Source organism: Aptenodytes forsteri, unplaced genomic scaffold, assembly GCF_000699145.1.
Source record: "Aptenodytes forsteri isolate BGI_AS27 unplaced genomic scaffold, ASM69914v1 Scaffold342, whole genome shotgun sequence".
In the NCBI taxonomy this organism is placed as follows: Eukaryota; Metazoa; Chordata; class Aves; order Sphenisciformes; family Spheniscidae; genus Aptenodytes; species Aptenodytes forsteri.
Window position 1 is genome coordinate 1,321,883 of NW_008795853.1, and position 22,817 is coordinate 1,344,699.

A 22,817-nucleotide genomic window follows, 5' to 3' on the forward strand; every position below is an offset into this window, starting at 1 on the left:
AGGTCAGGTTGGACGGGGCTCTGAGCAACCTGTTCTAGCTGAAGATGTCCCTGCCCACGGCAGGGGGGGTGGACTAGATGACCTTTAGAGGTCCCTTCCAACCCAAACTATTCTGTGATTCTATATTACCGAAAGCATAATTAATTTGCCACAACGGGTATGGAGATCTTATTTGTTGAATATAATTTTTAATGCTGTTTTTTTTGTGTATCAAAAAGATTAGCTTGCTGTGCTTTTGATTATCAGCAAAATGCAAAGTTAAATTCAAATAATAAATCAACATAATATATAACAACTGCAGATTTACATTTAACACAAGTGGTTTAGTCTATCTAATGTGATTTAATTATCCTAACGTATTAACCAAATTTGAGAGAGCAAGAACTTGCAAAAAGGTACAAAATATATAAAACATGAAAGTCATTGTAGAGGCCGAAGATTCAGAGACTTTTTAGGGCTTTTTTATTAAAAATTACCATCTTCCCTGCTAATACTTGCTTACCTCTGGTAATACTTGCTTACCTCTGCTTATAGTAGTACACATTAAAGACAAACAACATAATAGGCTGAAATCTCAGTGGAAATCAACTACTTGAATTTCAGCAATAAAAGAACTCATGACTGATTTTCTGTTTAGTAGGTCTCAACTTCTTGTAACAATGTCACTGCCTAATTAAAGATTGCTGTAAAGAGTGTTTATCTAACCTCAAATTCAACTGACAGTCAATGATCTATTTCTTTTTTGAGAGAAGGAAATGTATAAAAATACACCACCACTTACTTGTGCTGTGAATCATTGTGATCTGTAGATGGAATTGTCAAACACTCATCATGGCCATGGAAAAAACGTACTACATGCCCACCAAGCAGATATCCTGTGGAAGAAGCACATTTACTCATTAGCTTAAACATTGACAATGTGAAAATAATACCCTGAAAAAAATCTTAAAAATTCAAAAGACAGAGGTGAATCTGTTTTCAAATTTTCACTCATAACGAAATTAAACAAGAGGAACAAATTTAGTATGACATGTTATTTTTTAGTATCTTTTTCAGTTAAAAATATTCCTTCTGAAAATGAAGACAAAAAGAAAGTGATCTCTTAATATTTAAAAATCAAATTAGGATTCTGGGATAGAAAAGGAAAATAAAAACTTCTGCAACAATTACAGTTTTGAAAATTGAATGCGTTAGATAAAAGCCAAATCAAATATGTAATACCACAGTTTCCTCCCCCTTAATACAATTTAAATGTTCTCAATACAAAATAATTTGGTGAGTTCATCAATTTGTTCTGACATTTATAATTTGTGACAAAATCAAAACTGCACAGCAGCAGCAGGAGACAGAGGACAGAAAAACACTTAGCAATTCTGAAGATTAAGTTTAATGGAAGCTAACTTTCCAACCCATTTAACACAAAGACTGCAGATCAAAACCAGGCACTTTACCTCACAGAAAAAAAGAAAAGAAAAAAAATGGTGTAGGAGGAGAATGATTCATCAGACCCTCAGTCCAAACTGTTCTGACCTTGTAAGTGAAATTAATGACTTTTAAAAGAACAAACACACATAAAGGAGGAAGGGTAGAAGGAAACTTTCATATTGTGTGGCCAATTCAATATAAATTTGTAAATTAGGAAAAAGGTAACTGGCAATTATCCTGTTGCCAATTAATACAAAGGTCAAAGCAAAGAAAGAATGTGAAAAAAATATACTGTCCTGATATTTATGTTCCATCAAAAGTACTTCAAACATCACAAAAGTATGTTGTCCAACTTCCAGTCCAATTTTAGATTCAGGAAATCCCACGTTCTCAGTCTGTCCATTCAAATTGAGCTAGGCTGCTAAGTCTTTTGACATATGATCATCCGTCATGCAAACCATTCTGAGAAGTGTATGTACAGCTAAACCTAAGCCTAAGCAGTTGGGAAAAAGCTGACACACAGAAAACCTACTCTCTGCTTACCCCACCTTATCCTTTTATTTTTTTTTTTTTTGATTATGCAATTTTGGATTATGTGTCCAATTCTGAGCTACACAGTACAAGGGTTTCAAGTACAGCAAAGGGCCACTAAGATTATTAAGAGACTGGTGCATCTCACACACGAGGAAAGGCTGAGAGAACTGGGACTGTCTGATCTAGAGAAGAGAAGGCTCTGGGGGGATCTCATCAATGTAAAGAGGACGGAGTCAGGGTCTCTTCAGTGGTGCCCAGTGACAGGACAAGAGGCAATGGGCACATACTGAAACACAGGAGGGTTCATCTGAACATCAGGAAACACTTTTTCACTGTGAGGGTGCCTGGGCACTGGCACAGGTTGCCCAGAGAGGTTGTGGAGTCTCCATCCTTGGAGATATTCAAAAGCCATCTGGACATGGTCCTGGACAACCTGTTCTAGGTGGCCCTGCTTAAGCAGGGGATTGGACCAGGTCCCTTCCAACCTCAATCATTCTGTGATTCTGTAAGCACTCAGGAAATTTATCTGCTAAATCCCTGCTGTTACAGAAATCTAAAATATACCACTGATCTTCCATGATCTCTCTGTGGAGCTCATTATGTTTGTCATCTGTTACAAGTTTTTAATTTTACTATAGGATAGCTTTTCTGTTTGCTTGGTTTTGTTTTACCTGTGAAACCTGAGAACACGGGGACTTTTCCAGAGTTAACCTCTATTCTATTTATGACCCATGATGGCAGGGGACCAGACGGCCATTCATAAATATACGGCTCCAGCATAATACACTTCTTGCAACACAAAGCAATCAGAAAGTATTACAAGGAAAATCCATATCCCATATGCTCTTAAAATAAAAACCTACAAACACTCTGAGACAAGTTTCTTATGGGCCAGTGCACAGAAATACTGTCAGATGCTAATTTAAACCACTTGGGGTTAGAAGGACCCAACCATAGTTCAGATAAACCTAGTGACTGTTAGTCTTTAGCACCAGGGTGGTCTACTGCTACCAAGACTTAGTATAGCTGATCTCTGTTACAGGGTGGTTGAAAATCCTGTACAAAATCTAAGTTTACTGGCTTTAGTTATTATGCAGCTCCTACTCCCCAAAATTAAACTGAAGACAATAAACTCATCTGTTGTGCTCTCAGTCTTCATTTCTCAAGCGGCTTTTTATGTTTTGCTCTTCTAAAGTTACAGCACTTACTTAGCTTTTCTTCAGTTAATTTGGTTGATGTATCAGTATTTCCCCATTTTCCCTTCCATTATTCTTCTCTCCTATGCTCATTTTCTTTATTTTCATTAAGCTCTTTGGTTCGATGTTCTGAGGGTGTTTTTTTTTCCTTTTCACTCTTTATGAAAAGCAATACAAAGTCATCTGAAGTATATACATTTCTAAATAAATAAAATGACAAACCTTCTGTAATATTGCTTCCTGAGCATGTAGGATGTACATTCCATAGTGTCTGCATAAAGGAGGCATCCACCTGAATACTTCCATTTGACATGGAAAGATGCTGAAATGAGGCAACGGTAACAGGAAACAGTGAAATTTATGCACTTAAAAATATTTAGTATATTAATTTCTCAACAAAATAGAAATACATAATAAACTAAATATACAAATATCCTTTAAAAATTAGTAGTCACTTGCTTTTAAAATGAACTCTTTTCTAAATCTAATCAGTAGACTCCAGCTGCAGCTTAGAAATCTTCCACAGTTACAGAAATAAAAACTTCCCAAAATGGAGAATGCTGAAGTACACCTCGGGATAAGGGCATGGAAACAGTTTTGTTCGGCGGGGGGGGGAAACCTTTCACTGAGAAAAAGAAGTGCATTACCACCAGGCATTATTTCCTAGATTAGAAAAAATTTCATTCATAAGAATCCCAACCATTTTCCCAAACTCCTCACAGCACTTTGTATTTTCCCACCACGTGTCCCCTTGCTAAACAAACAAACCTACCAGGTATCTTTCAGAGGACACACTGACCAGGATAAGATCATCACCTATTCGAACTTTCTCTCCTTCTGACCTTTGTTTAGAAGCAGGGTGTATTGTCCACCAGCATGCCTCACCTAAAGGACAGAGATACTCATCTAGGGTATACAAAACAGACAACTCCCAAGAAATTTAAGGATATCTTTATACAACACTGAAATAACATATAGGAATTGTGTCTTATAAGACATTCACCTTATAAAACCACCTTATTCCTCTTTTCAATCCATTTGAATTTTTTTCTTTCTCCTTGAAACTTTTTGTCAACCAATCTTTGTCATGACTGAAGCTGATGTTTCTCTTTTCATGTTTTTTTTAAAGCAACTAACCACTTACAAAACACTGCTCAGAACTGCCCTCCCTTCAAGGCTCTTACTGCCGGTAAATTGCTGACAGCTACCTCAGTCTTAATTATCACCTTTTGTGTCTTCTTTTACTTAATATTCATATTTAATTCACAATCTTCTGTATCATTTCCACTCTAAGCTACATTTATGTTGTAAAATACAGAATTTTGAAACAAATACTCCATAACTTTACAATATTGCTACACTACAAATATCAGGTCTGGGAGCAGTTCCATTAGCACTACAGACCATATGACTGCAGGATAGTCAAGCCTAAGGGTGACAACCATAGAACATTTCCTACACATTAAATGTAAGATTCCAGATTACTTTGCACACACACACACACACCCCAATTCTGGGAAGATTATCTAATTCATTCCACAATTTCACACCCTTCAGGGTTTAGTTAAGACCTTGAGGAAAATGCGTTGAATACAGCTTTCTCACTGGGCAATGCAAAGTGGGAGAAAATTAAACAAAGGCAAAATTGGTAGCATAAGACAAAACACAATAATCTGTTTGATCAGCTAAGAAATTTCATGTAAAACCTCCTTAAAACAAAATTTGAAGGTTATGAAACTAATTATAAAGAAAATAATAAATAAAAGTTACATCCCTAAAAGTATAAAGTGCTAAATCTTTAAGAGAGAATAATTTTAAATATCCAGTGGCTTTTCACTCAATACCTGCTAGGGGAAGAATACTTCCTGCAGCTGAAATTGACTCAATAGGACAGTCTCATGGGTGGGGTACTAGGGCAAGGGGAAGTGATATTATAGTGTTCAGTTTATGAGGTTTACAAGCATGCAGTAGTTATCAAAATCCTCTGTGCAGAAACACAACTAAGCATTCCTTTTATGTGTTGCTTTTTATATCTTACCTATGTGTACAGGGTCTTTTTTGTGTACGTACAGTTAAGCAAATACCAGTATGAGACAACTACGGATATTCGTTACAAAACCTCATGGGCACAAGCAGACACATGCACAACAACTCTGAAAAAAACTATAAAATTATAAAGACAGATTTCACTGAAACTATTTTCAGAGAGATAGAACACATACATTCCTTTTATCAACATGCCTAAAGAAAATGGTCTCCACCTAAGGCAGCAACTAAAGATATAACCAAGTAACAGGCTGCTAATAGCTGTCTGAGACCATCTTCTGTATGGCTACAAACAACTGAAGGACAAACTTCACTCATTCAAAACAGAAGGTTGTGTAGATAATCAGAGTCACCTGAAAAGGAAGTTTCAAAGATCATGGTCCACAAACATTTTAACACCTACATTGGCAGTGCCTTTCCATCATCAATTAGTCTATTTTGATTTTAATTTATTTTCAAAATAATGAAAAAACAATAGAAACCACAGGTTTATATTAATACAACTGGCATTTCTTTATTTGAAGCTTCACATTAATGAGGTTTGTATACAGGTACTTAGATTTTCCCTTCAAATTATATGTCTGGGCTTGGGTACTACAGGGTCACCTGTTACTTTCTTATGAGTACTCATCACTTTCAGTAACCATTAACATTATGTATACAGCAGCACGTAAACCTATTTGTGTCTCTTTGTGGCTGAGTTGCTTTTAAATTCATTTAACATAGCTCCCAGTGGCATCTTATAATTTATATGTGATTTCATGGAAGCACAATTTTTTTTACTATATTTCTGTCAGCAGCACTGTTACTGGCAGTACTCCCAGAAATCTATTAATTAGATTTTAAAGCTTTCTCGTAATTTCTTGTTTGTGTCATATCTCTTCCACTCTGTCCCATTATTATTTTGCTCCATTTTATGCTTTTATTTTTCTTCACCTCTTTTAGCAATGTGCTCATTACATTTATTCTGTTTTCCTGCATTATAAGTTGCATACTTCTTTTGTTGCATGGTTACAATGTATATTGTGAATGGATCAATATATGGCTTTTCTGTACTCTAACTCTATTTAAAGTGCCAAACCATACAAATAGAAAATAAGTGCATCAAACTTATTTTATTCAATGGAAATTTTTTACTTTGACCATTATCACCAGTGTTATTGTAGTTGTGGTAACCCAGTTTAATTGCAAGACACATTCTTACACAAAGTCAGTTAATTTACTGAAAGTCATCAGCATTGACAGTCATCATTTACTTTCAGTCATCTTATTTCTAATGAACACATAAACATGACATTCATAAGTTTACAGTGCCATTAATCTCAATGCCTTTTCTAAAACCAGAAATGTGTGACATGTTTTCCTTCAAAAACAACTTGCCATACCTGCTGCATTTTCTCGTAGTCCCACATCAAATGCAAGTTTATCTGTCTGGGATCTTGATGATGTTAAACATGTCAAATACTGCAAAACAGTGAAGTTATTGAAAACAAAAAAATAACAGTATCCATTAACACACATGCCAAATTAATACATTCACGTTACTCCATCTTACTATTGACCTGTGCTCAACGTTTTTTAAATTAGTGAAGTATGTTATTTGTATACAAGCTCTTCCTGACTTTAAAACATCAAAATCCTTCTCCACTTTAGCACATATTTCTCTGTGCAATTTAGCTCCTACCTGCCAAAGTTTCACATAGTTCATCAGATAGGAACAGGCAAAATCTTATTACAGCATTACTGTAAATAAGTTTGCTTCATGAAAACATAGCCAAAAAGCAATAATCATACTTGCAACTCTGGTATATCACAGCAACTACAATTTGTATGGTTTAGAAACATAAGTAACAGAGTTTAAAGACTAATGTAGAGTCTTCTAGTACAGAAAAAAAAGGAGGGAAGACGTTTTCTCCTCATTTCTTCAACCTCCTATTAGGTATACTTGCATGGGCTCTAGTAAGTCAAAGATCCAGAACAGTTAAAATTTTCCAGTTGTACAATGTAGTGAAACAGAATTTATACAAGGTAGCCTGAAGATAGCACATTTGTGGGCATAGCCTCTGGGAACTATGGGATGTTAAAAGGAACACTTTATTTTATAAAATATGATGGAAAAAATAACACATATCACAACAAATTCATTTGCGATAACAGCAACTTGTTAATGGAATTATCATTAAAATGGATTCCTTAAAGACACAGAAATAGTTCATGGCTAAAGGAGCATTTCAGCTACATTTCTGAGTGAAATGGATTGAAGAATTTGAATTTAAAATGTAAGGGCCACTTCCGTTGTGTTGAGACACCATAAGCTATTCAAATTTTTTTATCTAGTGCAGAAGAGAAATTAGAAAGAACATTCTTACAAATTTATATATTTTTTATTTTGATAAAAAGACATTTATTTGAGTTTCATGTTATTCATTCTGTGCAAGTGCTCTTTCACTTACCATTTCACTAAATGAATGTCGAAGTAGTATAGCATGGCCATACAGCAGGGTTCTGTGACCACCCCCTTGAGCTGCCTACAGAACATGACAGAGAAGGTCAGAACTCCACTGCACTGCATGGACTACGATCAGAATTATGTAACAATATGAAGAGCTACTACAGTTCAAGTAATAACTGCAAATATTCAAGCAGTGGATGTATATGAAATGTACATGCTGGGCAAAAATCATAATAATGAAGTAGCTACAGCAATAACCAAATATCTTCAAAGGGAACAAATGTTGTTCTTGGTCAAAGACTCTTATTGTGACCTAATTTTTATTATAATTAAGTAAAAACACAGCATTTTAAAAAAAATGTTTTAAATTAAATAAGATACTACTTACCTTTCTTATAAACTTCTCAGAGGCATTAAAAAATAATAATAAAATAAGTATATTTACACATACACAAACTGAAATCTGAAAGAGGAAAAATGCACCTATTGCCCAGAATACTTTAAGCACATACTAAGGATATCTACTTGCTAGGATTAACGTTGTCTTAAGCATTTACCAGATTCATTAAAACAACTGCATCCATAATTTCAGCCAAGCACAGTTATTAATTTTGAATATGGAAATTTATGACAAGATCAGGGAGAGACAAAACTGGATTTTCCATACGCTTCATTTAGAGAATTTAACACACATCTTTTGAGCTCCTTTTGGTGACCAGAAAATAAATTCCAAGGGAAGAATCTTAACAGGAAAGATACCTATGGAACAACAGACAACAAGCTTTACAGGTTTTCAAGTCTACCTCTCTCAGCCTTTTTCTGCATCTACCATCTTATTTCCTAGTTATTTATAAATAACAAGCCTGTTCAAACTTAAATAAATAATGTGATCAAGAAATTAATTTCTTGATTTCTTGTCGTGCTTTCCACTGAAACTAAGATTTTTATTTTTTTTTTAGATCCTCAATCCCAGATTGTATGAAGCACTTTTTTAGGAAAGTGATCTCCAATTTTTGCAGAATTATGGATATCATGATTAGTGTTAATACTAATTATACTATGGTGGGCAACATTATACTTCATTTTTTTCTCTCAGTCCGGATCATAACATTTGCACCTGGTAAGTCTTGAGTAATAATAAAAGGTCTAACATCAGGATCCTGATAACAAGTTAGAAATTGCCGATTTAAGAATATCTAACTTCTCACGTATTTGCTTGAAACTGTTCTCACACACACACACAGAGCCTTTTTTCCATGTAAAAGAGCACTTACTTTATGGTCTTCTTGTTTCAGGTATATTTAGGCAATCATTAAATATGAAAGATGATTCCCCAAAATAAAACTTTAGAAGAGGCATTGTCTCTAGTACGTTACATATTGCTAGAAAGGACTACCTTTAAGGTCAGTTCTTTTCCTTGGATTCATGTGGAAGGGACAAAGATAATTAAAGGTAGTTCCAGGAACTCAAATAAGAGTTATACGTGTGTAGGCAAATGATTTTGCACTCTATGAACAATACATTAATTAAATTACCAATTAGGTCAATAGGTTTACAAGCTATGTACAACTTGTGTTCTACAGAACCCCAACTTAGAAGACATCAAGCTGAGGAAACTACTACATTTTGTAGCTTGACATATAAAATACTTAATACTAATTCAAAGAATTAAAAATAAAATGTTATTTGTCCAAACAGAAGGAATAAAAATCTAAAAGCAATTCGGCAGAAGTCTTTTATTACAACTGCAGTAAAATAAAAATCCTACTTCTATTTTTCTAGCTAATAACAAAGTTATTAACAAATAGGGATTTGGGACCTGGTTACGCTGGAACTTAATGCTGTTAACAGATATAAGACAGTTTCATGTAATTTTATGTAGTAAATTTTATTGAGAAATTTCTCAGAATTATATGGATACTATTTATAATCTCTTTCATGATATGATCCATATAATTATGTAAAATTTCTCACTACACCCAGTAGCAAACTAAATAAACCCAAACTCCTGCATAATGATTTTTGGACCCACATAGAAAATGTGTTAGATTATTGGAAAAAATTGGAGACAAATATAAGATAGTTATCACTGGTCATTCAGAGAACATAGCATACTTTTAGATATCATTATAAAAGGCTGATCAGAAACAATAAATAAAAAAATTCCAAGAGCTCCTCCAAAATATGTCATCCATAAAAAATGGTTTTAATAATATATCCTGCAGGAACTTATCACTGCTTGGGGCAGAAAACCAGAAAAACATCATGTAATTGTGTATATAATACTTCTTTTATAAATGACAACTTTTTTTTTAATCAACAAGGAAAACCTTAACAGCAAAATCAACTGTAACTACAGACAGGTTGTCAGAACAAAAATACATGTAGTCAGTTTGTAACAAATATTCACAAACTGAGAGCAAGCAATAAACTGCTCGTGCTATTTTTTTACCGAAAGTTTTTAAGTGAATCACTTCTAATTTTAAGGCTCACTCACATTAAAAAATCACAACAAAACAAAAAAACCCCAATATCAAATAAGCTATGTTCTTCCTCTAGAAAAATCTGAAACTAACAGCAGAACTCTCTTCCAAATTAAATTTAATATGGAAAGCATACCATTCAATGGAATGATAGACTGGTGGAACCAATAAAAGATTAATGTTAATTATACGAGGACAAATTCTATTCTTAGCAATGCCTTTGTATTGAGAACAGAATGTAAATGAACATTTTAAGATGTGCATTCCTAAGTGTCATGCTGCCAGTTTTTTCTAGATATATAACAACTATTAAAAGACAACATTTTGCATTATTCATCTCAAAAATAGCTTTTTCTGAAATCTAGTTTAGAAATTACTTTTTACCATCTCAATTTGCTTTCACAGTGCTAAAGATAGTGCCACGTAATACAAAATATTTAACTTGATTGATAGTTATGAGGTATGTGTCAAAACAGCATCAGTTAATTGTAACTTAAAAAATAACCCATCCATTTTACCAACAGCTTGTTGACAGAAGCTAATTAAGAGTCCACCTTTTCTGAATGTAACAAATCCTTGTGGTCCAGAAAGAAAGTTTCTTGCATTATTGTTCATGCTTTCCTTACTATTTATATGAACTGCTGTGTCCCTATTACAATTTCCCCAATGGATGGTACCCAGCTTCAAAATAAATGCAGGGCAAGGTAGTTTCGAAATAAATACGGCACAACAGACTACATTTTCTTTTTTATTGTCCACTGCCCCCAAAGCAACAGTATGATCATTTTTACTGAAGAGATTATTTGTCCTCTACTGCCAATCCCAAACATAAATATTTAGATATTACTAGAAATCTCAGATTAAATATTTTGGCTAAGTTTTTGGGTGAATATTTTGGAAATACTAAAAATTGTGTTATTGCTTAGGAGTCCTAGAAGTGTTTAAATCAATCTTACTTTCCCTAAGCAAATGTTTTTTTCATCAGGAGTTCCATTTTCTAGAAAGCAATTTAATTGCAGAAATCAAAAATTACACTTTAAACTGGAGAAAACAGTGGAAAACAAGAGGTCAATAACAATGAGGTCTGAAAACCGTGTATGCAAAGGCTGACATTGTAAGATCGGAGGTGACAGAGCAGAATTCCAGCTTCCCTGAGCTGTGCCATGATATGGGCCAGTTAAAGATCTGGACTGCGGAATAAGCCAGTAGGTTGTGGTTATCCTGCCGCTCAGTTACAGAGAAAAATAAAGGTTCTTCTATTTATTCTATTATTTATTTTATAGCCATTTTTATCTTCAGAAAAATAATACACGTTTTGAATGTATCACTTCTGCATAGATGGATATGACATTCAAAAAATTAGCCTCAAGTATATAAAACACCCTTTTGATTCTCCCTTCTAGGATATTTACTTAAATCATAAAATTCCCCTCCTCTCACATATTATTCCTTTTTATTTTCTAGGATTCTACTAAAAAAGGAAGAAAACACTGAAACTGCATGCACAGTATATGAAACCCAGAAAGAAATCAAAAGAAATCTCTCATCATGAAACACATTCAGCATAAATTTATTTTTGACAAAAAAAAAAAAAATTATCGTGAAATGTTATCTTTAAGTAAATTTCTTTAGATAATACTGAGATTACTTGCATTTTTATGTTTGGTTTCTTCCTCAGACATCCATTTTTCCTTTTACTTAATGTGACAGAGTCTTAACTCTGTGTGTAAGATCAATAAAAGAAAAATTACAACTTAAAGAAAATATGAGTTTTCTGGTTCTACATAAAATAAAAATGAAAACCGACAGACTATCTATCTCTGCAGATTATTCGCATTGTAACTAATGCCATTTAGTCTCATAAAATAAGTAAAGCCATAGAGTTTTATCACGCTCTGTTCATAAGAGAATAAAAGTTAAATTCAATTCAGTTCAGCTGAAATTGGAGAGTTAGGGTCAAAACAATCAAATTAAGATAAGTCTTCCACCCAGGCTTTTGGACTATGCTAGGAAATCAATTAAAGCACAGCATCATAGAAGATAATATCAAGCTGATCTGATCAAGCAGCAAAAATCTGAAAGGTATGGTAAGCATCAATGCACTGAGGTTGCACGCAACAAATTCAAGAATTTAGTCAACTTTAAGAGACAAACACGTGACTACTACCAAATTTAACTCTAAGTGAGAGTGAAATGCAGAAGATTTTTATTTACACAAGTTTTGTGATTTTCATGGTGCCAGAAAGCAATTACGGAATCTGTCATAACAAATAAACATTGTAAAGTCCTTTTTAATCTTAATTTGTTAATAATACTTCACCCCATACATTAAGAAGTGGCATTTCCATTTTTTTTCAGATTTCAGTTGTTCGCTGAATAGAAGAAAACAATAAAGGTGATGTCACATTTTGTTATAAATTCCTAAAACTTAGACACATGAATGTAACAGAGCAGTGACCAACTGAGTGGAGACCATAGGTCAATTTCATTTGCTTCCAGAGAAACACAAGCTCTACCTAAGTATATAGAACTAGACAATTTACCTAAATTAATTACTTACAAGCAATTCACAGATGCAACAGCAAATGTAACTTCCAAAAACTTCCAGAAGTATTACTGCATAGATGAGAGGTAAGTCTGTCTCATCTCAACAACTAGCAATGAGGTTCAGCTGATCATTGAAAAATGATCATTGTTCATGCAAATCCTTGAAAATATGGGCAAATTTGTATCTGGGGTTTGGATTAGGCTTAATTTTTACTTATAACATCATCACCTTACAACAATTAGCTTAGAAGTTCTATGAAAAATACAGTTCTTAAACAACTTTGTCAATAATAAATAATGTATAATAAAGTGCATGGGAGTTTTTTGGCATCCTGATCGCTCCAGTGTGGAAGTCTTCTTTCAGTCATTCTTAGTATATCACAGATTTGAAGTGATAATTCAACTGAAACTTTAGTAATATGAAATGCAAGCATTTTTACAACATTTCACTTTACTGCAAAGTCACTTTACACTGTACTGTAAGCTTTCTAGTAAGTACACTTGTGCTAATATGGTAAAAGATTAAGAAACCCAGAGAATTTTGAAATAACTATTTCTATCCAACAGTTCTTGCTTGTTACCACAGATTAAATAACTTGAAATTATACTGAAACAGTTTAGTTACACAACTATAAAGAAAAATACTGTATTTTTATATCTGAACTAAAATAGATTTAAATTTGGCACTTTGTTTCACTGATAGGACTTAACTTCTATCTGTTAATTTCATGTAAGGATAAATCAAATTAAATCCAAATACCTGAAATACTTTCTTAGCTCAGTGAAATGAGATAGAATATTTACATGATGAGAAAATTGTTTTGCTCTCCCCATTCAGAAATAGCAATATAATACAATAATGCTTTCATGGCAATGATTTATGTTTCAGACAAAACCTATCTCATATACTCTCCTTAGGTTCATAACAGTCAGACTCAGTCCAAGGGTTCTCTTATTCCTTTTTCAGTATCCAGTTCTGGACTGATGGTAATAAATGATCTCTGAAGATGATGTTTCTGTTTTTTGTAAATATTTCGAAAGACTAACTGCACCTGCTTCTCAATGCTAAAGAGAAATGAATATGATTATAGTAGTGGAGCAATAATGTCCCAGGAAAACTGAAGAATCTGCTATGACATCAGGCCCCTCTCCTAGAAAATCCTGGCGCAAGGAAACAAATGAGAACAATCCACATTCAGAAATTTAATATTCTTTGATGTCCATTTACTTACCCCTTCACTAGCATTATCCCCTGTGTTGGCCAGCATTTCTTGAAGGGCTCTGACGGATAGGGACTGTTCAAGGACGAAATTACAGATGCAAAGGTCTGGAGGAACATACTGTAAAAATAAATTAAACAGTGTAAGAACAGATCTGCAAAGCAGGTGAATCAGGATGAAAAGTGTGTTTGAACACACATGTATCTTAATTTTAAAATCCATACTTAATGTTTATGCATTTGGTTTTGATACACATGCTATTTCCCTGTATGAAAATCATATAAATCCATTGTTCATAAATTGTCAGTGCAGTAACTTTACATTTCCTAGAGCTGTATTACTCATAGTAAAACAAAACATCTTCAGGTTCAAAAGTGAAAAGTTTTTCTATGCATATTACTGCTTTCTTCTCTTTTAGAATGACACCATGAACATTGTATTTGTTCTCTAACATCATTGACAAAACAGAAGAGAAGGCATATGATCTAATTTGACGTATAAGGTTGACGCTCTGAATATATTTATAGCTGTCACTAAATGGCAAAGATTCAGAATCTTATGATATAATAATATGAACTATTTTAGGAGATCGTCTCAATTGTTGGATCAATATGTCTGCTAGTTTTGAAACATGAAATTTAGATTCACTTCAAGAACAGCAGACTTTTTTTCAATTTATTGGCATTGATGTGTCCAAGGAAAGAGGTGTCCAAGAAAAAAACATCTCAAGGGGAATCATCAATGTATATAAATATGTGACAGGAAAGTACAAAGAAGACAGAGCCAGACTCTACGCAGTGGTACCCAGTGAAAGGACAAGAGGAAATTGACACAAATTGAAATACAGGAAAACCTGTTTAAACATGAGGAAAAAAACTGTGAGCATGGTAAACACTGGAACGGGTTGCCCAGAGAGGTTGTGGAGTCTCCATCCTTGGAGATATTCAAACCCTGACTGGACAGTGTCCTGAGCAATCTGCTCTGGCTGAACCTACTCTGAGCAGAGGGGCTGGACTTGGTGATCTCCTTTCCAACCTCAACGATTCAGTATTCTGTGATTTATGATACAGATCATGGCTATGAATGAGCTTTAAAGTGGATATACACTCCTTTTTCTTTTTTAAATCAGTGTAACAGGAGGGAATAAAATTCTTGATAATGCTGAGTTTTAAGGTGGTGAAAAGGGAAATGATACAATTAAGAGATTTCTAAACTTGCTGAAGTGAAGTCTTTATAGCAAGATAATCAAGTACAGTCTTGGAATTCCCACCCTTTGATGCCTACTATAGCCTCTAATTATTTTTTCTTTTGTGTTTTCAAACACATTCTGGAAAAGACTTTTAGGCCAAAGACTTGACATTGAAATTGCATACTTTAGATACATAATTGTTACATATATTATTGAGGTAAAGTGAACTCTTGCATCTTGCTTAGGCGACTAAATAATTGTAAATAATAAGTAGTTCATAATTTCATTAACTGCAACATGAAAAACTTTAACTGTAATACTTGTCATCACTTATCTCCACTATAGGGTATTATTTTTTTTAGCATTCATTAACTGCATCTGTGTACATATATACACACACAACATACTCTGTTATATAAACTCATACTATACATATATATGTGTGTGTGCATGTGTGTATGTAGCATCCATACACATGCATACATGTGCACTCAGATTGTAACCAAAAGTTTACTCTTTAATAGGTTACATTCAAGGCCTCTCATATAACCAGTCACAGAAAGATGTCATTTCTCAGTGAAATGAATTACAAATGAAACTAGGTTAGATTTTGTGTCTCATATTTGTTAAAGTCTGGAAAGACTTATTTAGAATATTTTATTGCTATGAACATAAAAGTCTACACAACATTAAGTAGTCTCTACTTCCCAATAAACCAGACAGGTAAACAAAACCTCTGAATAATACTTCACGCATTACTTTACTGCCTTTAATTGCACCTAGCAGGCAAATAAGCCACATCATTATTAAAAAAAAACCAAACAAACCCAACAACAAAAAACAACAAAAAACCCCCAAACAAAAACCCCAGATATTTTTCTGTTGTCATCCTGTGACAGCTTTCAGATTATGCAGCATTCATTTTATTAGGATGTTTTGAGTATGTATTAAACCACACTGTCCTTGAAGTATATTTGAATTTTTTTAAAAAAACAACAATCTTTATAACATCTTCCTATTTTCAACATGGAACTTAAATTCAGAAACTAAACTGGAATTTTATCTGGGAAAAAAAACATAGCTGGTATTATAGTTTTAATCAGCATCAGACTACCTCTGGCACTTAATCCCACTCCAAATTGAATATGGCATAATCAGTATGATCCAACACCTACCAACTGAACAAAAGAACTCCTATCAGTTTCACTGGCCACTGGTCTTGTGCAACATAGGCTGCATTTTGATTTGAAAATTGTTGCCACCCTTACTTTAGTGCTGTATTAATGAAAGACACACTCTAAAACAATGTACTAGTCATAGTTTGCATAAAATGTATGTCTTAGGTTAACACAATTCATTTTTCACTTTTTATTCTTTTTCATAACCTATGGAGCATTCGCCTTTATTTAAGAATATTGACACTGAGACCTATGAAATTAATGATTTTTCTACCCATGACTTAGAGCAGCTAACCCCTCTTTCAAACTTGCAGTGTTACACAATAAGCTAACACATGCATGCTATCAAACACTCCATTTCTGTGGTTGGATGGCGACAAATTCTTTTTTAAATTCCACTGACTTGAGAAATACCAGTGAAAGGTAATTTATGTGAATAGTACTTGACCTAAGTAGCAACTGTCTTCCTTAATTAATCTAGATTGCTTCCTTTAACTAACTAACTAAATGAATAAATAACTATTGAGCCTGTGAAGGCTCATTCGTTTTCTGGTCTTTTTGCAAATGATACTGTTTCATAAGTTTGATATTCTACAATGTCTTTGTGGCAGACCATTTTACACTCTTAACAATTACACAGCTAAAAAGGGTTTCATAAAATCTCAACCATCTGCTAATCTATGCTTTTTTTCCCCAACTCTAAGCAATGTTGTATTGTAATGGAATCCCACAAAACAAAGAAAAGTACAATAAGGGATGTTCACTGAAACAAGAATACTGAGAGGTGAGAGCCACAGGTAGAAGATGGGGAAATATTCATGTCAGGAATCTTTATGCTGAAATGAAAAACAAAATCTATTCAGGTACTAAGACAAGGTTTTAGAAATCTGCTGTAAAGTAACAATAGGCATAGGTATTTATCCCCCTTCTGGCTATGGGAAGTTGGAATGAACACACAGAAGTAAGACAACATCATTTTCAAGAATCATCAATAAAGGAAAAAATTCAAGTGGACAATAAAGTATTTTATTTTACAGGCATTTAAAGATATGCCAAGCAAGCATTACTGTAAGTGCATTTGTATAGCAGAATAAGTAGACTGATAAGATATACGATAAAAGAAAGCAGAAATTTGGAATACATAGTTCTTCAAAGTCAGTGAGAGTTTTTGGGAGTTCTTCCAGCACACCTCTGTGCAGTCTTGTCCACACGTACAGGAAGAGAAACAAAAAGACAAATTTGATATAGGAAACTTACACAAATTTGCAAAGTAAATCTGTGTCCTGGTTTTGGCAGGGATAGAGTTAATTTCCTTCCTAGTAGCTGGTACAGTGTTGTGTTTTGCATTTAGGAGGAGAACAATGTTGATAACGCACCGATGTTTTAGTTGTTGCCAGGTAATGCTTACACTAGCCAAGGACTTTTTAGTTTTCCATGCTCTACCGACTGAGAAGGCTGGAGGTGCACAAGAAGCTGGGAGGGGGCACAGCCAGGACAGCTGACCCAAACTGGCCAAAGGGACATTCCATACCATGTGACGTCATGCTCAGTACATAAACTGGGGAAAGCTGGCCGGGGGAGATGTGTATTATTATTATTACTACCATATTATTATTATTATCATTTTATTTCGATTATTAAACTGTTTTTATGTCAACCCATGAGTTTTTCTCACTTGTGCTCTTCCAATTCTCTCCCCCATCCCACCGGGTGGGGGGGAGTAAGCGAGCAGTTGCGTGGTGCTCAGTTGATGACTGAGGTTAAACTCCGACAATCTGAAGAAACAATTGACAGTTCTACCCTGACAGCTGCTCTTTTTCTAAGAAGAAAATGCTTATTTCTGAGATTATTTCCAAACAGGTCCTTCATGTAGACTTACCAGTTCTCCATCAACACACTCATAACACTGAATATACCTCATTTTTCTGAATGAGGTGTTAAGATAAATAAAACTAGCTACTGAACTGGAAATGTTCAATAGATCTCCAAAACACTTGAGTCTTAAAATAACTCTATTTTCTCACAGAAATGAATTGGAGTCCAGGTCAAATTACTTTATTTTCATCTATATTGATTTCTGGAGGAAGAGCAGAGAGCAGGTAAAGTGTATCAATAGGTCAAAGCTGATAGGAGAGGTGACATGAAGAAACAGATACAAGCTACACAGTAGCTAGAGAGGAGCGATACAAGCAGTTACAGAATAAATGAAGACCTACAGCAATGAAAAGGGGCCATGTTTTGTAATAAATTTTTAAAAAATAATCTATCAATCAGTATGTAGGATCTCCTCTCAAACAGCTCAACAATATAGTTGAATACTTCCTATACTTTATAGAAAGTACAGAATAGAACAGCAAGCCACCATTTTCACAGACTTCTGATTGACCATAGATACACTCATCTGCCTTAGTTTTCCATTTAAAAGGGAGACACTGGAGAAAAATTTTCTCCTGTAAGGTACACTGTGATTTACTGATAAAACATAGTATTTTCACAATTTGGTATTATTTATTAACATTGTAAAGGTATGTGCATATCTAATCAGCAGTAGTGAAGGATAGCTACCCATCCTAAGCCAGTCAATAACGCACAGCGGTCTAATTTTCACTCGTAGTTTCTTAGAATACAGAGAAAAAACGCAGCAAGACAAAAAATAACGTCACAAGAATAACCACTGGTGAGGCCACACCTGGAGTACTGAGCCCAGATCTGGGTTCCCCAGTACAAAAGTGGTATGAAGCTGCCGGAGAGGCAAAGGGCCACTAAGATGATTAAGGGACTGGAGTATCTCTCATGTGAGGAAGACATGAGATGATGATCAATGTGTATAAATACCTGAAGTGACGGTGCAAAAAGGACGGAGCTAGGCTCTTCTCAGTGGTGCCCAGTGACAGGACAAGAGGCAATGGGCACATACTGAAACACAGGAGGGTTCGTCTGAACATCAGGAAACACTTTTTCACTGTGAGGGTGCCTGAGCACTGGCACAGGTTGCCCAGAGAGGTTGTGGAGTCTCCATCCTTGGAGATATTCAAAAGCCATCTGGACATGGTCCTGGACAACCTGTTCTAGGTGGCCCTGCTTGAGCAGGGGGGTTGGGCAAGATGACCTCCACAGGTCCCTTCCAACCTCAGCCATTCTGTGATTCTGTGAAGAGTAAACTGCAATGAAGTTTCTAATACCGGGCTTCTACATACAACCCCAAGGCAGATAATAGATTGATTGACTCAATGCACGCAGTTAATGCTGCCTGAAACTTTCTTACAAGCACATTCTGATGAAGAGGGCTTCATATATAAAAGATTTCAAGGAAATATTTTCTACATCAGAGAGACACAGCCAGGCAAGTACAAAGTGGCAGTGGAGGGAGCACTGGGATAAGTTTTATGCTGGTTTAAACTTGTTTCTCATCAGTTTTATGTCTGTTTTTTCAGCCTACTATTATTTCAATATGCAATAATTATTATTTATTATAAAAATAACAGCTGTGCAAATAGCTGTAGGACAGTTTTAACCATTTTATATATAATTATGCTAAGTTTGTGCTGGGTTGCATAGTGGGAAATGGAGGCCCATAAAATAGCTAATAGGAAAGCCCAGCTCCCACATTACACTTTGAATGCAATTCAGTCTTCTGGATTCCTCCAGGCACTATCATAACATTAAATTCTTGCAGGTGATATGCTTACTAACCAAATTTTTGCACACAGCTTCTGATCTGCAGTATAAAACCCACTGACATAAGCTAGTACAGGTTATCAATTTGCTAGGTTTACTTTTACCAGACCTGTAAACTATTACATTCTGTCATTAGGACAGAAATCTTATCTTAATTAGTTATAATTCCCTTCAGGCATTTAAGTTTACTTGACAATTTTGCTACTAATAGAGATGCTAGTATATTGCAATTACTTTTGAAGTATATTTTTCTTAGGTATCGGTAGAAGTTAGCCTTGCTGCACTAGACTATCAGCTTTGAAATACATAGTCTTTCAAAGTACGACTTTAAAAACAAGGAAAACAACAATAAAGTAATATAATTAGATCATATCATTCAACAATTCTGCTATTTCTTGTTTAGCATAAAAAATATAATTTTTCACCACTAGTGAATTAGATTTTTCCCCTTACATTTTAAATTTCATACATTATTTAGGCAAACATCTGATAATTCAAAAAGGAGCCACATAGACAGGGGGAATATAATTTCATACTACTGAACTAATGCAAAAGTGCTTTTAAAAAATGCATTTAAAATCCAATCACCATAATATAAATTATTAGTGAACCAACATTGTAATAGTTGTTACTAATAAATTGTAAAGAAATTACATGCAAGTTGCTTATGGATTTATAGTAAAATTTGAACAGAAATATCTCATAATTGTTATTCCCTTCAGCACGTCACAAAAATTACCAAAACAACTAATGGCCAACCATAAAAATCACATTTTTTCCTCTTTAAGTTCCTAAAAACCTTTTTTTTTTTTAAGAAATATACCTTTTCTTTCCTTGCCTCCCATTCCTTTTAGCTACTTCTATCTTCTGACTTTTACTACATACAACTCAGATTTAAAAAACTAATGATGAAGTTACACCTTTTCATTCTGGAATTAACAGATAAACTGAATTTTTTTCCTGTCTATCTTGTTATGTTTTCCAGAATTACTTGAATGGAAAAGCATTTCTTTACTTGATTTAACAATATTTAGCAAAAGTTTAATGAGTGAAGAAGCGGTCACATGTACTGCAAATAGATTTTGGCTTTGGTAAAGTGGTCAACTGGAGAAGAGAAGGTAGTAGAAGGTATCACTGTGATTTCCTGCTCTGGACTTCTGTTGACAAATATGCCTAGAATCTTCTTTAATGCAATTTCTTCTTAATACACAGAAGAAATCTAGCTTTATAAAGTAATTTCCAGGGATAAGGAAGGGATAAGGAATCCATTTCAGGTAAATAGTTCCATTTTAACAGCAAGGACAGTCTTCTGCTGTCTAAAATAAAAGGACTTCTGTTATCAACTTTCCCATTTCAGAAGCTTATGGGCAGTGTCCATACTTTCCTTTTTTAAACTGAACAGACTGTGTCCTCCTCCAATCATGATTCTCAGAGCACTTCCTGGAGCAATCTCCATTTTATCAACATTCTTATAAATTTGAATGCCATGACTGTATTCCAGCAGCATTGCCATAGAGGTAATAAAAAAAACCCAAAATTTGCAGAGATAGTATAACTTCCCATCTTCTATCAAGTTTCTTTCGATTATACTTCTAAAGACTATGCTAGATCCCTTGAGCACATCATCACTCAGGGAACTTATGACTGTGTAACATCCACCATGACCTTCACATTCCTTACAGGGGACAAGAATAGTTTCCCATTTTGTAAGCATATTTACACGCTCAGTTATTAGACTTTACACTGGCAGCACTGAAATATACCTCTACTTTCTATTAATATACAAGGCACTGCAGATCTTCCTGTGTGTGGCATGACTTCATCAATTGCCAGTTCCCCAATGTTTTTATCACCTGAAAAAATTGCTTATGTTAATTTAAATGATGTCTTAATTGACAAAATTCTCGACAGCATAGCAGTGAGAACAGAACCTTGTAGGATTTGATTAGAAACACATCTATTCAATAACTATTTTTTAGTCCGCTGGTTGTGTGCCATTTTGATTTTGTCTTTTATTTCATAACCAAAATTTTGTCCAAACGTAAATGAAAGTAAGTGTCATCGCTAAGGGTTCTTGGTAAGTATTGTACTCTCTAAACATCCAGATCAACCTTCTACGCTTCTTTTTCAAACAGATGTATTTACATGCCTCTTTCCAAAATTCTTCACTGTTCTCAGTCAAGACCAGCAGTTCAGAAAGCTCCTCGGTAAGCTCTTTTAAAGCAGTTACATACAAGTTTTCTGAACCTCTTACTTTTAAACAAACTTCAGAAGCTTCTGTAATATTATCTGCTATTAATCCACTTACATAAAGTAGATCTATGGCATTTTACAGCAATGCATACCATTCCTCCTTTTCTTATAATAAGATGAGCAACATGCCGTCTTACAGATCGAGATGGTCATCGTCAGAAATAGACAGACCACATTGCAGTTGAGTGGTCTATCATAAAAAATTCCCAATCACTCTTGAAGATTTTAAGACAATAGTTGAAAATACGTATGTGAAAACTAACTACTTTTACTTAAATGTGTGAAAAGATTATTGGTGATTTGTAAAGTACACCGGAGATAAATTATCTGACTGAGCTCTTGGAATGCAAAGGAATGTAAATTTAGAAGTAGCATAATTTTTCACCTTAGAGATGAACAAGGATCTCTCATACTGCATAAATATACACTGTGGATGTAACACGGTCATAATACCTAGACTAAAAATAGGACCACATGGCAACATTTCAAGAGAAAAGATACAAAGACCCCACTAAAAAAAAATCAGGAGGAGAAATAAATTATCAGGAAGAAGAGAAAAGAAATAAAGACACAAAACAAAGAAAAAGAAAATGATGCAGAAAGAACAAAGAAGAGA

The 22,817-nt window shown here is 34.4% G+C and overlaps 1 protein-coding gene across 5 annotated transcripts in view; it reads right to left on the reverse strand.

Moving 5' to 3' along the window:
- The window catches only part of RYR3 (ryanodine receptor 3), a 282,481-nt gene that overhangs the window by 207,808 nt on the left and 51,856 nt on the right, over positions 1 to 22,817 (reverse strand). For all 5 annotated transcript variants that reach the window (XM_009283662.2, XM_009283665.2, XM_009283664.2 and 2 more), the window contains exons 3-8: positions 13,916 to 14,023; positions 7,655 to 7,729; positions 6,587 to 6,665; positions 3,928 to 4,040; positions 3,378 to 3,477; positions 782 to 875 (exon numbers count right to left, since the gene is read on the reverse strand). In XM_009283662.2, coding sequence (XP_009281937.1) covers positions 782 to 875; positions 3,378 to 3,477; positions 3,928 to 4,040; positions 6,587 to 6,665; positions 7,655 to 7,729; positions 13,916 to 14,023 — 569 coding nt within the window. The remainder of the gene's footprint in view (positions 1 to 781; positions 876 to 3,377; positions 3,478 to 3,927; positions 4,041 to 6,586; positions 6,666 to 7,654; positions 7,730 to 13,915; positions 14,024 to 22,817) is intronic.